General features: G+C 47.3%; 1 protein-coding gene across 1 annotated transcript in view; it reads right to left on the reverse strand.

Moving 5' to 3' along the window:
- The window catches only part of jam3b (junctional adhesion molecule 3b), a 31,452-nt gene that overhangs the window by 2,302 nt on the left and 14,404 nt on the right, over nucleotides 1-14,746 (reverse strand). Inside the window, exons 2-5 of the mRNA XM_056594267.1 lie at nucleotides 1,908-1,976; nucleotides 1,617-1,730; nucleotides 1,371-1,523; nucleotides 79-281 (exon numbers count right to left, since the gene is read on the reverse strand). Coding sequence (XP_056450242.1) covers nucleotides 79-281; nucleotides 1,371-1,523; nucleotides 1,617-1,730; nucleotides 1,908-1,976 — 539 coding nt within the window. The remainder of the gene's footprint in view (nucleotides 1-78; nucleotides 282-1,370; nucleotides 1,524-1,616; nucleotides 1,731-1,907; nucleotides 1,977-14,746) is intronic.

The following is a 14,746-nucleotide window of genomic DNA, read 5'->3' on the forward strand; positions in this document are numbered from 1 at the left end:
GCCCTCCCCCCGTGCAGAACGGGCCACCCGCAGCACCGCGGTGACCCCCACACCCTCACTGTCACACCGGGGGCTCACCAGGGTGCCCGTCTCCCCGTTGAGCATGTAGGAGGAGTTGAGGAAGCGGACGCTGGTCTTGGGGTCGTCGGGGATCTCCTCCTTGTTGACGAACCACTGGTACTGGGACTTGGGGAAGCCCTCGTCCTCCACGCAGCGCAGCTCCGCCGACTTGCCCACCGGCACCGAATTGGGGACGCTGCACTTGGGCACCACCGGCTTCACTGCGGGCACACAGAAACACATACGCCGGGGATGGGTTAGCTCTACTGGGTCCCCCACAGCGAGCGAGCGAGAGAGAGAGAGAGAGAGAGAGAGAGAGAGAGAGAGAGAGAGAGAGAGAGAGAGAGAGAGAGAGAGAGAGAGAGAGAGAGAGAGAGAGAGAGAGAGAGAGAGAGAGAGAGAGAGAGAGAGAGAGAGAGAGAGAGAGAGAGAGAGAGAGAAATTTATGATCACTAATCCTCAACTCATCCATCTTTGAGAAACAATCGCTAAACGTAGACCGTTGTCGCACCCACAACCTTTGCCCATTTGCCCCGCGCACGTAGGAACCGGTCCCGAACGCTAAGCAGATGGGTATGTGTTGTTCGGGCCAAGGGTGCCAAACATTGCCACCCCAAAAAACACGCGGTGCTGGCTTTCTTTAGCACAGCAATTTCGGAGCGGATGCAGTTTCAGGGTCTCCTCTTTTAGCCCTGAACACGCCTTTGCAGCTGGGCAGGTCGAGTGGCACAACGCATCCCTATGTGTTAGGCCCGAGGCTTGGCAAGGGACCTGCAACGTGGTATCGTCTTACCCCGTCCAACGGGGCATATGCATGGATAGATCTCTCCTGCCATAACAATAATAGATTTTGCGTTCAGCACCGGGAAGGAGGAACGTCCAATTCCGAATAATAATAATCGGTCAAAAAGATTTACGGTGGGCCTTGAGTCGTTTAGCCAGTTCTTGATACGTTATATGAGGCTTATTGAAATAGATCAGATGTAAGATATTAATACACAGGATGCTTCGCCGCAACGGGTATAACCTGAGTCGGGCCAGTCGGCCACACACACGTTCCCAGACCTACTGAGTCTGACTGGGAGTGTGTGTGTGTTTACCAGACCTACTGGGTCTGGGAGTGTGTGTGTGTACCAGACCTACTGAGTCTGGGAGTGTGTGTGTGTTTACCAGACCAACTGGGTTCTGGGAATGTGCTTGGAAATAAAAAGAAGCCAATGGATTAAACACGGGAGACGTACTTTAAGAGAAGTGATGGAAGGAGAGATGAAAGGAGACCCGACACGAATAATAATCATGACAATAAGTACCTCTGACGACGAGGCTGATGATGATCTCGTCAAAGGTCTTCTGGTCGTTGGGCGCCGTGACCTCGCAGCGGTAGTCAGCCGTGTCCGAGCGAGTGGCGTTGGTGATGACCAGCGTGGCCGGTTCTCTGATCCTCGCTCTGTTCTCCAGATCCCCTGCAGGGTCACAGAGAGAAGATCAGCTTGATAAACAACCCTGAAAGTAATCCACTAATTGAAATCAGGCCGTCAGAACGAAAAAACAAATACCTGAAACCTTCTTGTCAAAGAACACATAACTTGGCTCGCCGTTTTGGATCTTCTTCCATTCAATGCGCGGGTTGGTTGTGGAGATGGACTCAATCAAACAGGATAATTCAATTGCTGAAAATAAAACAGAACGCGTTGAAATGGATAGCAGAACGGGGAGTGGCAGAAAAGTAATTCCAGATGGTATGTGTCAGGGAGAGGGTTTGGTTTCTCCGATGATGAACCACCATCAGCTCTCTGCTTCGAGAGAGATCGTTTTTCATATTTTATTTTGTGTCGTTCGGCACTTACATTCAAACTCGTTTGTCCATGGCGCGTCGTCATTTGTCTTCAACACCACAGCCAACGTTGGAAAGCAACCTGGAAGACACAAAAAGAAAGCGAGAGAGAGAGAGAGAGAGAGAGAGAGAGAGAGAGAGAGAGAGAGAGAGAGAGAGAGAGAGAGAGAGAGAGAGAGAGAGAGAGAGAAAACATGAGCACGAGTTGTCATCTGAAAGTCATGATTTCACCGCCATGAGCAATCGCCACAGTTGACCATTTTGGGGAATGGCAAATAAAGAGGTGGGAAGCACCCAGGTGTTCTGCTTTATTAGCCATTCCCCAAATGTACAGAATTCCATCGATGGTAAATTTAGAGACACTTCAAAGTCCTCCTGCCCCCCCCCACCCCCGCCCCCCCCCCTCGCCCCCCACCTCCATCCCTAACCAACCCAATGACCATTGTTTGCACCCTGGCCTTCTTTGGCCTTGCTGTAATACCTTCCATTTTTAGTCTTCCCGGTCACCGTCGTTATGTGGCCGTGTGTGTGTTTGTGTGCCCGTGTGACTAAGTGTGTATGACTAAGTGTGTGTGCGTGCACTCATGTGTTGGGAGGATGGTGTTTCTATGCACAGCAGATAATTGTGCAGGGAGGCATGTGCCCTTTATGGGGCAGAGCTCCCCCATGCCAGTGGCCTCTCTCTCCCCCCCCCCCCCCTCTCTTGCTGTCCATGTGGGACTAATGGCGCAACAGCACCCAGGAATGAGCTGGGTGTCTCTGTGGTAGAGGGACAAGGCCTTAGGATTGGGTACGCTTGCTGAATCATACTGATAGCCTGTGGCCCACAAGCACACACACGCATGCACACACGCATACACACCCACACCCACACCCACACCCACACACACACAGGGAGAAACATACAAATGCGCACATGTCAGGAGGTGGGGGGGGGGGGGGGGGGGGGGCTTAGGGTCGAACCATGCTCTCTCTTTAGCCGTTGCCGTAGCGATCAGCGGTCAGGCTTGGGGTTGTGTGGCATGTTTGTGATCCCGCCTGTAACATGGTGGTAGTACAGTCGGTGCAGTGGCCTGTCTCCAATGCTCCCGCGGTCTGCCAAAATGTCCCCGAGTTCAACAGCCACCCAATAGATCTGCTGCTGCTGCTGCTGCTGCTGCTGCGGCTGCTCACCGACCTGGCTCGGCCTGGCTAGTGGCGACTACCCTGCCATTGACATCTGCTGTGAGACATATCGGCCACTCTGGGATATGGAGTCCTTTATAATTGTCTGCCTCGTGGGAGCCAAGTGATACACCATGATAGCCCATTTGAGTGGTTATTAGAAAAATAACTACAAGGTGTGCTCTATTTTCTTTGTTAATTTCACAGCGTTTATTCCGATAAGAAATGCCTTAAGCCCAGGGGGTTTTACACACAGGACTAATTAGCCGTAGCATTGAGACACTCCTAGGCACTTCTAAATCGAGGTTAGCCTCGATGTCATCCGAGGCCTCGGCCAACTGTCATCCTCCCTGTTTGCACATGACTGTCTGGGTTCATGTGGCCACGCAGACACGCTAAGCTGATTAGCTCCTCGTCTCTACACATCATTACCAGAGACCAAAGCCTGTTGTTGTTACTGAGCGTCGACGCTACGAGGAACACAACATGTAGGTCACAACCAGGTGGCGTTGACTTAACCTTAGCGTGGTTCAGCTTGACCAATCGCGTGGCGCACGGGTCTATAATTATCACAAGGAGATATGCGGCTGTAACAGAGTGTACTGGATGGGTACGGCTTTTGACGTATCGATGGGATTCCGTTTAAAGCCCTGCAAATATATTGGTACGTTAACTGCAATACAATAAATCAGACAGTGCCGCATTACTTGAAGCAGGGTTAGACCAGAATGGAGTGGAGGATGAGCATTTCGTAGCAGGCATTGCATAGCGATGGGAGTCTCATCCATTCAGTCAGTTGTCAGTAACGGGAATGTGTATTGATCTTCATCACAGAGCAGGAGAAAGGACGGTATTTGTCACTGTGTCTTGGCTGAGAAAGTAAAAATAAAAGGGGAAGGAAGCTTCTTTGAGTGAAAATGCTTAACATTTTTTTGTTGGTTCAAATATGGAACGGCTGCAAGGGATTTGATCACACAGACGTGAAAAGGCCTGTGCTGCATATCTCGTAGATTCAGAGAACTGCATCAACAACAACTGAATGGGATGAATCAGTACCTCCGCCCAGTTGTGAGCTTGACCACTGCGTGACGAACGCACATGTACACAATCTGTGGAGAAATTCACATCATGAAATCTAAATGAAACACCCTGAATAGTAAAAAAACATTTCATGTCCCGTGTCCCCCGGCTCAACGAACGATAACATTGTATTTTCCTGGGAATGTGATGATACATTTTTATCCACCAATATCCTTCTCCCTCCACTCCCTCCACAGATTAGACGCTTGAGTAAAAGATAAAAAGTCGTGTAAGGTCTGCCCTGGAAGCAGATGTCCAGGAAACCCAAGTCCCTGAAGGAAGGGTCACTTCAGTCCAGATGCAAAAATACCTAACGCCAGGCAACAAAACAGAAGCCTTAGTGCCCAGGGTATGAGACACATGAGACCCACCAACAATACGATAATGGCTATGGATAATGAAACATTTATTCCATTGTTCTGAGTATTTTTTAGGTTGCTGGAACGCACGCATGCATTTGTATTTCACTAATGAATGTTTCTTGCCTGGGGTATATGTCATGCAGCGTATGAATAAATAAACGTCCAAGGATATCATATCCACGACTGTGCATGACTGAAGTTATGTTTGCTTGTTTGTGTCTATGTTTGTATGAACAACGTCGTATTGCAATTAAATAAACTAAAACAACATGGAAGAGAGTTAGAGTCTCTTCCATGTCGTTTTAGTTCACATTTAAATGCAGAAGACTATTAAGAAGGGCCCTGATCAGCGCTGATGTAGTGAAGAACCTTCTTAATTCACTAAAAGATCCCTCATTAAAAGTCATCCAGGCTGAATTGCAAATCTGCTTTCCTAAACAAACCCCGGCGATGTCATGCTGCATAAAAGTCATTGATTGGTTTCTTGTTTGGGGTAAGGTTTGAAAAGCTTGTTGCACGCAATGGGAAATTTAAGTGACTTCTACATCCATAGAGAAAACACATGGATGCTTGGGTTACACAGCCCTAGTGAGAGAGTACCATCTCTGCTTGGGTTCACTAGGTCCTCAGGAAGAGGTAGTTAACATGGGTATGGGGCTGCACAGGTGTTCTGCCGTCTCTCCCCTGCAGCCTTGGCTGTCAAACATCCTCGGTTAATCACGGTAACAGTCATCTTGTCTGCCGCCCTCTCGCTTGCCTTCTCCGATGGCCGTCACTATGGTTTCATCCCCGCTGCATTATGTAGCCGTGACAACGGCACAAAATGTGCACAACACACACGCCGGGCGCACATGCAAACACGGATGCACACGTGCATGCACCCACACCCACACCCACACACACACACACACACACAAAAGCACTCACACACACACACACACACACACACACACACACACACACACACACACACACACACACACACACACACACACACACACACACACACACACACACACACACACCATTTGAGTAAAGGTGTTTTCTCACCCTTGGACCACATATGGTATTTGTGGGTTTAGAAGACAAGCATAATGTGGATTATTAGCTTGTAAAGCATGCCGGCACTCACTGACCTACATGCCTAATACACCTTTCCTTCATGTTTGCCCAGGACACAGCCGTGTGTGGTCTGGCAACGCTCCGTCAAAGGGCTTTCTTCTTGTTTTTGTTGGGTTTTCTTTAATCTTCCCTGGCCTAATGATGTGTACCCTGGGTTCTCCTCTCACTAATCCTAATGTAATGCACAGATAAATCACTCCTTCTTTTCACCCCCCACATTAGCTCAATAATACAGCAGGCACCACAGGAGCAAACCAGGATATCTCCACTTACACACAGAGGCAGAGCTTCCCTGGGACGAGCTGTTATTTTTTGTGTGTCTCGACATAACCCGGTAATTCTAGCAGGGGCTCATTGAAGCGCGGCTCTGATGAGAACAGAGAGAGGTGAGGCTGCTGTCGGAAATAGAAAGGTTTCAATTAAGCAACCTGCTTCCCTCCCCCCCAGGGATAAGCACAGCCTCTTTCTCCCCCACATCGCCTTCCCACGCCCTCCTTCCCAAGCCTGCTCAACATCAAAGTGGGCTCACAGGTTATGCTAACTACCCCCCACCGGTTGCTATCTCCAGCCTCGCTTTTCATGCATAAGACTGGCAGCATAAAAGCACAGACTGCTTTATTGATCACAGAACAAAGTCCACAACAACACGAACAACAACAACAAAAGACAATCATACGTTGGTGACTTGGCAAACCTGATAGGATAATGGTCAATTCTCTCCCTAAATTCTGCCATTGTTGGAATATTCCCTACAGGGAAGAAGGACAGTACAATTGTGTGGTATCAAAGGAGCAGCTAATTTCCCTCCTTCTCTAATCGGCAGCTGTGATTGAATGAGGGGAGGAGGAGGAAAGGGGAGGAAAGGAAAGGAGAGGAGAGGGGAGGAGAGGAGAACAGAGGGGATAAGAAGAGAGGAGAAGAGAGGGGAGGAAAGGAGAGGGGAGGAGAGGAGAGGCTTGTGAGAAGAGTGGAGAGGAGAGTAGAAGAGAGGGGAAGAGAGGAGAGGAGAAGAGAGGGGAGGAGAGGGGATGGGAGGAGAGGAGAGGAGCTGAGAGGAGAGGAGAGGAAAAGAGAGGAGAGAAGAGGTAGGGGAGGGCCTCTGTGCTGTTTCCTCTCTCAAAGATGGCGCCAATGTTACACAGGACATTGTCCCGGTACTTCCAGTTAAAAGCTACTCTACAGCAGGTGAAGCCACCAACCTCCCGCCTACTGACAACCCCTCTGCCATATCTGACATTAACAGCTCCAAGGTCGAGTCCTCTGAGTGATGTATTTTCTTTCATAGCGTATAAAAATGCCATGCAAGACAGAGTGTGTGTCCCATCTCCTATCTGATATTAAAGACCAAAGGCTGTAGCAGAGGCAGCCGCCACACACTCCCAGAGCTCTGGAAAAAGCAGGTGCAACGCAGGAAGTAGAGTACGTGCATCGTGGAGACATCTAATTCCATCAAAACACAAAGTTAGGTGTTGCATACATATTCATGCGTGTCGCTAACGTAGCGTGAATTGCTTGGCCTAGATACGGGGTGTACCCGTCACCGCGGCTGCAAAATTTGCGAAAGGTAGCGAAGCTACAATATGGCAGAGAGAGAAAGAGAGAGAGAAAGAGAAAGAGAGAGAGAAAGAGAAAGAGAGAGAGAGAGAGCGGGAGAGAGCGAGAGAGAGCGAGAGAGCGAGAGAGACAGAGAGAGAGAGAGACAGAGAGAGAGAGAGACAGAGAGAGACAAAAGTGTGAAAACAAACCGAGTATACAGGTTTGTGGAGCAGGCAGAGAGAAAAAGGTGCAACAAAAAAAGGGAGACCATGCCAGGTTACTGTACGACTTCAAAATGACCTTCAATTTTACTGCGGAAAAATCATGATTTAATTAAATATTTGAATAATTCAGCCTTGAATTTAATATTTTCCTTAAAACTAAAACGCATTACCACATAAGTGGTTCTTCTTTTGAGTTTGTAACACAATTTTTTTATGTATTCATAAATTGTACATGATTACAATAATACATCACTGTATCACCTTGCTTCAGTTTTATAAAATGAATGAAAATTAATTTCATCAGTTAATAATATGGACTTTGCTTCATATATGCCTCGTTCTGGCATGTTCATTATAAATGTTCATCAATGTATTTTGTCCCTTTGTACGTAAACGTCAACTTCTGGCTGGTCAGGAGCCCTCTTCACCACAAAGACCTCTGTTTTCTTTTCCACCTCTCCACTGATTTAAGAGAAAGGGTCAACTGCCCTTCTCGGAATCCCTCTTGAACATCTTTTTAATGACTTAAAAGGAGGTTGTGTGTGAAGTACGCTCCACTGGAAGTGAACAGAACATCTTTCATGGCGAGCAAATATTTATCTGCTCAAGTAAACTAGGTTACATGGTTTTTGGCCCGTGTATACTTGACCAATACGTCTGCTTTTCGGGAACAATGAACAAAATTTCTTTGGGAGCCCTGGGCAGAATTTGGGAAACAATAAGTTAAGTTAAGTCTTGCGTTTCATTTTAAGGGTCAAAACCTAGGGGAAAACACAAACAAATATGTGTGTTTACATATCTTATTTTGTGTTGACATTCTGCCTGGGCAAATGATGGCGGATTATCAGAATGATGTCATCAGAGGCTGCAAGGTTGTCATCCTGCCATTTGTGTTAATCAAACGTCCATTATGTCACCAATTGTAGTATATGTATGAGTAAACAAGTTCATCATGAGCCATAAAATGAAAATCCAAGAATGTGAATAAAGAGAATATAATAAAAATAATGCAGCGGATGACTCATTGAATGATGCATGGCAGCACCAAGGCGTAAACCGGAAACCGTCCAAAAATAGAACACAGAACACGGTTATGTTTTGGACTGAGCCACTCATATCTTCAAATCCTTACCCCTAGGAAATGCTCATTTCCATTTGATAAAAGTCTATGATGTCAGTTGGGACACAAAGCCTGACAAATTAATTCATAAGAGCATTTCATATTACCATAAGCTCCTTTTTTTAGAGACGATTACAGCTCAATGCTAGACAAAGGATTCTCTGGTTCCCATAGCAATTTTGGATATTTCCATAGTAACTGGGACTCAAAGTGGGTCCCTCACCATTTCCACCCAGAGAGCAGAGAGTAACAGAAAGTTTCCCACCTGTTGTGTTTACACTGGGAGAAAGTCAGTAAACAGGAAAAAAATAGCAACCACCCCCGGCCACACAAATAGAAGAAAAGTCAAAGACACCTAGAGACTGCCTCTGGTAGCGCTCAGACAGGGGAGAGCCCCACCATATTGTACTGTCACAGCTGCCACCCAGCAGTGCCTCTGCCCACGTATAACTCCACCAGTGAACTTTCTTATCCTTGCATGTCCCTATTTTTACCTTTCTGCTCCAGCAAAGCGCTACATGGTGCGGGTGATTGGATTAGGAGGTGTGTGGGACACTGAGATCCCAGTCAGTGATACCACTTCATGGGAATGTTCCCAGACGATTGACAACACTTTGGAGGCATTTATGATAAAGGTCTGAATCGACTCTCTTGACAAAATATTCCCCTTGTAGAAATAACAAGGGGAATCTCCTTCCATCAGCTGGAAAAATATGACAAATAAGATTTCGCCTGATCTGGAAACTGTATCTTAGTTTCAGTTGTTATATGGTCGTTAAAAAATTAGGAAAAAACTGACCTATAACAGAGTTGTATGAATAATCACTTCTGTGCACTCCTTGAAATCCTTCATATACTCTCTCTTCAACCCTCCTTTTTTACCTCTTCAACTGCATGGATTTAATGTATTCTCTCCTGCTGTGGGAGGACATTATCCCCACTGATCAATGCCAAAGCAATAGCCTAACCCTTTTGACTCAAATTGATTCATCGATTGATTGTTTGATGTACGTCTTTCACCCAGTAACACAGTGCACTCATGGAAGGAACATGTGAGGATGAATAGGAACCTGTTTTCCCCAGGATTTTTTTTCTAACACATTTGGATGCTTAGTCGTTTTTTTCCTTCTTCATCTGATGAAGTTGGAGGTGAAAGCCATTGATGGTGGGCTGTGTTTAGCCCTTGAGAATGTCACTGTGATGAAGGGTGTGATACGTAGCATTCCTGCGCTACACGCCAAAATGACCAGGTTACGGAACTGCCTTTTAGAGTGTGCTCTCGTGCTGGTAAAACTATATATAGGTGGACCGTTAGAGCGAAGATAAGGCAAGCTTCACAAAGTAAATACCTCCAGCACTCCTTCAGCTGCCAAGCACATGTCAACGACGCGTTTGATCTTGAACGGAGACAGACCTAGCGTTATAGGCATGGGTCTCGCAGACTCTCGTGACCACGTTAAACATCCGGCGACATAAAATCTTCAAGAAGATGTTTGACATGTTTGAGATGGTAGTCAAGGTATGTTGGGGAAGTAGGTCTGCAATGTTCCCAGCTTGGGGTTTGCATCTGTACTCGGTCTGAAGTGTGAGTGGCGTGTGGATTTTGATGTGTCCAGGTGAATTACTGAATTATAGGTGTTAGATGAACTTCATAGTGAAGAGGACCATTACTTTTCAGAGGGACGATCCAATCACACATTTCTATCCTTCTTGTATCAAATATGCATTTCCTTTTAATTTTCAAAGTCTCCAGCTACAATTTGAGGAATTCAAATGGTTGGTATGTGAATGAGCAGATCTCCGAGGCTCAAACACATTTGGTAAGCTGTTTCAGACCAAATACTGACCGACTTCCTTTTCATTTTTGGAGTGTTTTCGCATTCAGCATAAAAACTGATAGTGATACTATCCTCTGAAAATACAAAACATGATACGTCCCGTCCACATAAACACACCAGGGGAGGTCAGGGATGTCTATGAGCACATTGTCGTACTATCTAACCCTTACTGACCGCATTCCGACACATGTGTCATTCACGCTGCCATTCATGTGCCTATGTTGATAAGATGGATGAAAAAAAAAGATATTATAATGATAAGGAGTCTATATTACAGTGAAACTATCCACCACCTCTAGCCACAACCGGTGGAGGCATCTGGCATGGCTGGAGGAGTTGGAAGCCAAAACATTGATACTGGCCACATTTCTCATAGCTTTAACAGAGGTCAGCCGTGACAACAATGCGGAAGTGTAACTGCGGTTATCACATGCCAGGCAGGGAGACGAAATCCGATCACACAAGGTCAGATGGAGATGCGTGTTTGATGCCAAACGTGTCAACAATCCATCCCAAACACTATCGGGATATATCTGGAAACGAAGAGAGATCCCACTTGGAGTGGAGCGCTACACTTGTAACAGTCCCATCTTCCTTAGTTGTGATCTAGCCGGTTAACTCATAGACAAATAAACCACTAGGTGACATCCCCAAACATTCCAAAATACTTCCCATAATGTCAAAGGCACTCAGTGTACTGATAAATCTCCAGTCTTTTATCATAAAAATGTGTATATGCTCCATTTAGCACCATCACCTAACCCTGGACTGCATGACTAAACGCTTTAAAAGCATGACATCATGAGAGGGTCTGTCTAGTTCCAGGTGCGCTCATACACAGATTGGCATTCCCCAGCCGGAAGCTCTCTTTGTGTATTCATATATTCAGCTCCATACTGGGCCTTGCTGCGGGCCTTGATCCGTGATGCCAGGCAAGGCCAGGGCCAAACCCAAGCGCCTTTTCCCCGGTAACCCCCCTCTTCCCATTCCAGGCAGGGTCAAAAAGACTATATGCATTGTCTAAGCCAATGGGAGGGCCAGAATAGGCAGTGGGAGGAACGGTGGTGTCATGGAACGCCTGGGAACCTGTCACTTTAGGTCAGCGTTCGTGTCTGCAATGCGGCTGGCTAGTCCGTTAGTCATGGAGCGCACCAACTTACTCACATGACTGGTACGGGGGAGAGAGAGAGAACTCTCACTCTCCCACCTGACACATGCTGTGCCTTTTACCCTGCCAGAAGAAACCCCATTCCCCCCAGCACAGCACTCACAGATCCAGGGCTGTGGTGTAAAAACACTGTGTCTGTCCCCCACCAGACAGTTCAAAGACATGCCAAAAGAAGAAAGTACTATTCTAACTACCCTACTAACCCTAACCCTAACCCTATGTTCTAAGAAGTCCCCTTTTCTGTATTTTTTGTGTTGTGTTCAAGCGGAAGGTTCCGTGTCTCCGTGTCTGGGTGAACAGTCACACTCTTTGTAGCCGCCCAAAAGTTATTGCTGACAAGGGGGGTGGGGGGGCAAAGTACACTGGCATTCTCTGCAGGAACGAAGGGATGGAATATTACCGGGGTTAATTCATGAAGTCATGTGAACCGGCACGCTGCAGAGACGATCAGAGCCTTCACTTGAGCATTAAAATAGCCCTGTTGTTCGGTGTCACACTGCTCGTGTTCACATGGTTCCTCCGACCCCTGCCCAGGTCAATGGAGACCTTTGTTTGTGACACAGTTTCAGGGTCTGGTAGGAGTGGATGAATGCTTAATTAATCCGAACAATGGTTGAGGTCTATTGTGCCTGGATAAAGGGAAGGCCACATTCACAGGAGGAGAAGTTATCCAAAATCAAAAGGTTAATACAAAGAAATGCTAGATGTGACAATTAGTGTTTACCCGAAAATGTGTTGTTTGTCTACTGTCTTGTTATGATGGTGGTCAATTCCTCACTAATGTAATTATTAAATAAAGTGTTTTACTCAGTAGCACTTCATATATGGGTGCCAAACTGCAGTTTGTAGGTTTAAATCGATTTCTTGAATACTACCTAGGTAACAGAACCCTACATTCTACGTCAAACGTGATGCATAATTAGCTGTAACAGCTGACGCGTTCATCTGCTCTGTTCACTGCTGTAGTCTTACTGGGTCACTGACTGTACTCCTTTGGTTATCATAAAGTAAACCAAAGTAATTGGTCATCATGATAGATAACACGCTCATTCTCGATAATTTGTTCATTTGGAGAGTCCTATTCTTGTGCTATGCTTTTTAGCATAGCACATTACTTTAAAAGTAAAAACTGTGAAAGTGTGTGGAGCGGTCGAAAAAAAAATTAATAAAAAGGTTAACATGTGACAGAAGAAGGGGAAAGTAGCCTACTATTGGGGAGCATAAAAGCAGAGCACTAATTGCTGAAATCCCTTCTTCAGTTAAGTGCTGCAGCTCTACGTCCACCCTGACTGTTATACAGGCAGATAAAAGGCCAGGCCGCCACCACTTTCCATGATGAAATAACTGATGGCTGTTATTCTTTCCTTGTACATGGCCAGAACCTTAGAGAGAGAGAGAGAGAGAGAGAGACAGAGAGACAGAGAGACAGAGAGACAGAGAGAGAGAGAGAGAGAGAGAGAGAGAGAGAGAGAGAGAGAGAGACAAGGGAAGAGAGAGAAAGACAAGGGAAGAGAGAGAAAGAGAGATAAGGAGAGACAGAGGAAGAGAGAGCACCTTGTCAGAACGGATTGAGGCATGAAGCCTAGCCAGCAAGCCGGCCTCCCCTGGCACAGCATCCTTGTCATGCTAACCATTTGACGTGCCACACATGTTGGCCATCCGAATGAATTGGGAGGATCTGTGGCGTCAGCTTAAACTGAGATCTGAGGGGCGGGCAGCGGGATGAGGGAGACAGGGGAGGGGGGGGGGTGGAGGTTGGAGATTCAGCTTTATTGCGTCTGTTTTTTTGGCCACGGGCCCCGCCGGGTTGAAAATCCTGCGCTTGAAGTAGGGCTGCCACGGAGGAACAATCTGTGTTAAATCGCGCCACTCAACTACTGCGCCAGAATTAGCCCCTCGCCCACACTCTGCACAGATGGCATCCCTGCGAATGCCACACATTCTGGTGAAGGCGGACTGACCCCTTCCTTAATCCTAATGAGGAATGCATTTCCACCGCAGCCTTTTGCGGGTGTGATGAAGACACATGGCGCCCCGGGGGCCCGCTTGTTGTGAATGTGCCGGGACCAGGGACCAGGGACCGGGGACCAGGGACTAGGAAACAGGGAGCAGGGATCAGGGACCAGGGACCAGGGATCAGGGACCAGGGACTAGGGAACAGGGAGCAGGGATCAGGGACCAGGGACCAGGGACCAGGGACCAGAGACCAGGGACCAGGGACCAGGGACCAGGGACTAGGGAACAGGGAGCAGGGATCAGGGAGCAGGGAGCAGGGACCAGGGACCAGGGACCAGGGAACAGGGACTAGGGAACAGGGAGCAGGGAGCAGGGAGCAGGGAGCAGGGACCAGGGACCAGGGACCAGGGACCAGGGAACAGGGTGCGCTACTGGGTTTTTAATTGATCAGCTGCCTGCTGTTGTGTGCTAGCCTGAACTAACCCCCGGCCAGACCCCCTCCTCCAACGCATCAACGATGAATGGATCAGATAATACTACATGATCGTCAATCCCTTGGATAACAACATTCCTCTGACTATCCGTTCTGTTCCACACACACACTGAAAGCTACCACACCCAGTATGATTATCCTGAAACACACCCAGCTCCACACACACACACACACACACACACACACACACACACACACACACACACACACACACACACACACACACACACACACACACACACACACACACACACACACACACACACACACACACACACACAGACTCCCACTCACACACGCACACACACACAAACACATCACTGTTTCATGGAAATATTGACTCCCACATAAAACTTTTCATCATAAGTAATCATTCCCCAGTAATTCCTCTCCAATCCAGCAGATAATAGTCCCTGTTCAAGGCTTTTTGTGGACGCCTGTATATTCTATAGAGGTGTATTTGACCCGCCAGCAGTCTCTTTACCTCCTGATGCCCTATACGGCGACAACACTGACAATGGGCAACGAGACAGATGCTCTGCGGACGAGGAAAGAGATAAGCGGACATTGTTTGGTGTTTAGCCTCAAAGTGTAGTCTACTATGGCCGGGTAAGGCTGGTCTGACAGCACCACAATACGGCAGCACTGAAGAGCAGGGACATGTTGATCTAACCGAGCCTTTTTTTATCTGCCTTTCTACTTCCTGCCTGGCCCAAGGATGACCACTTTATATTCACAATGGCGGCGCAAAAACACGCTCCACACAAAAGCTGCACTTTCAGTAATGGT

This window comes from Gadus chalcogrammus, chromosome 7, assembly GCF_026213295.1.
Source record: "Gadus chalcogrammus isolate NIFS_2021 chromosome 7, NIFS_Gcha_1.0, whole genome shotgun sequence".
Lineage (NCBI taxonomy): Eukaryota > Metazoa > Chordata > Actinopteri > Gadiformes > Gadidae > Gadus > Gadus chalcogrammus.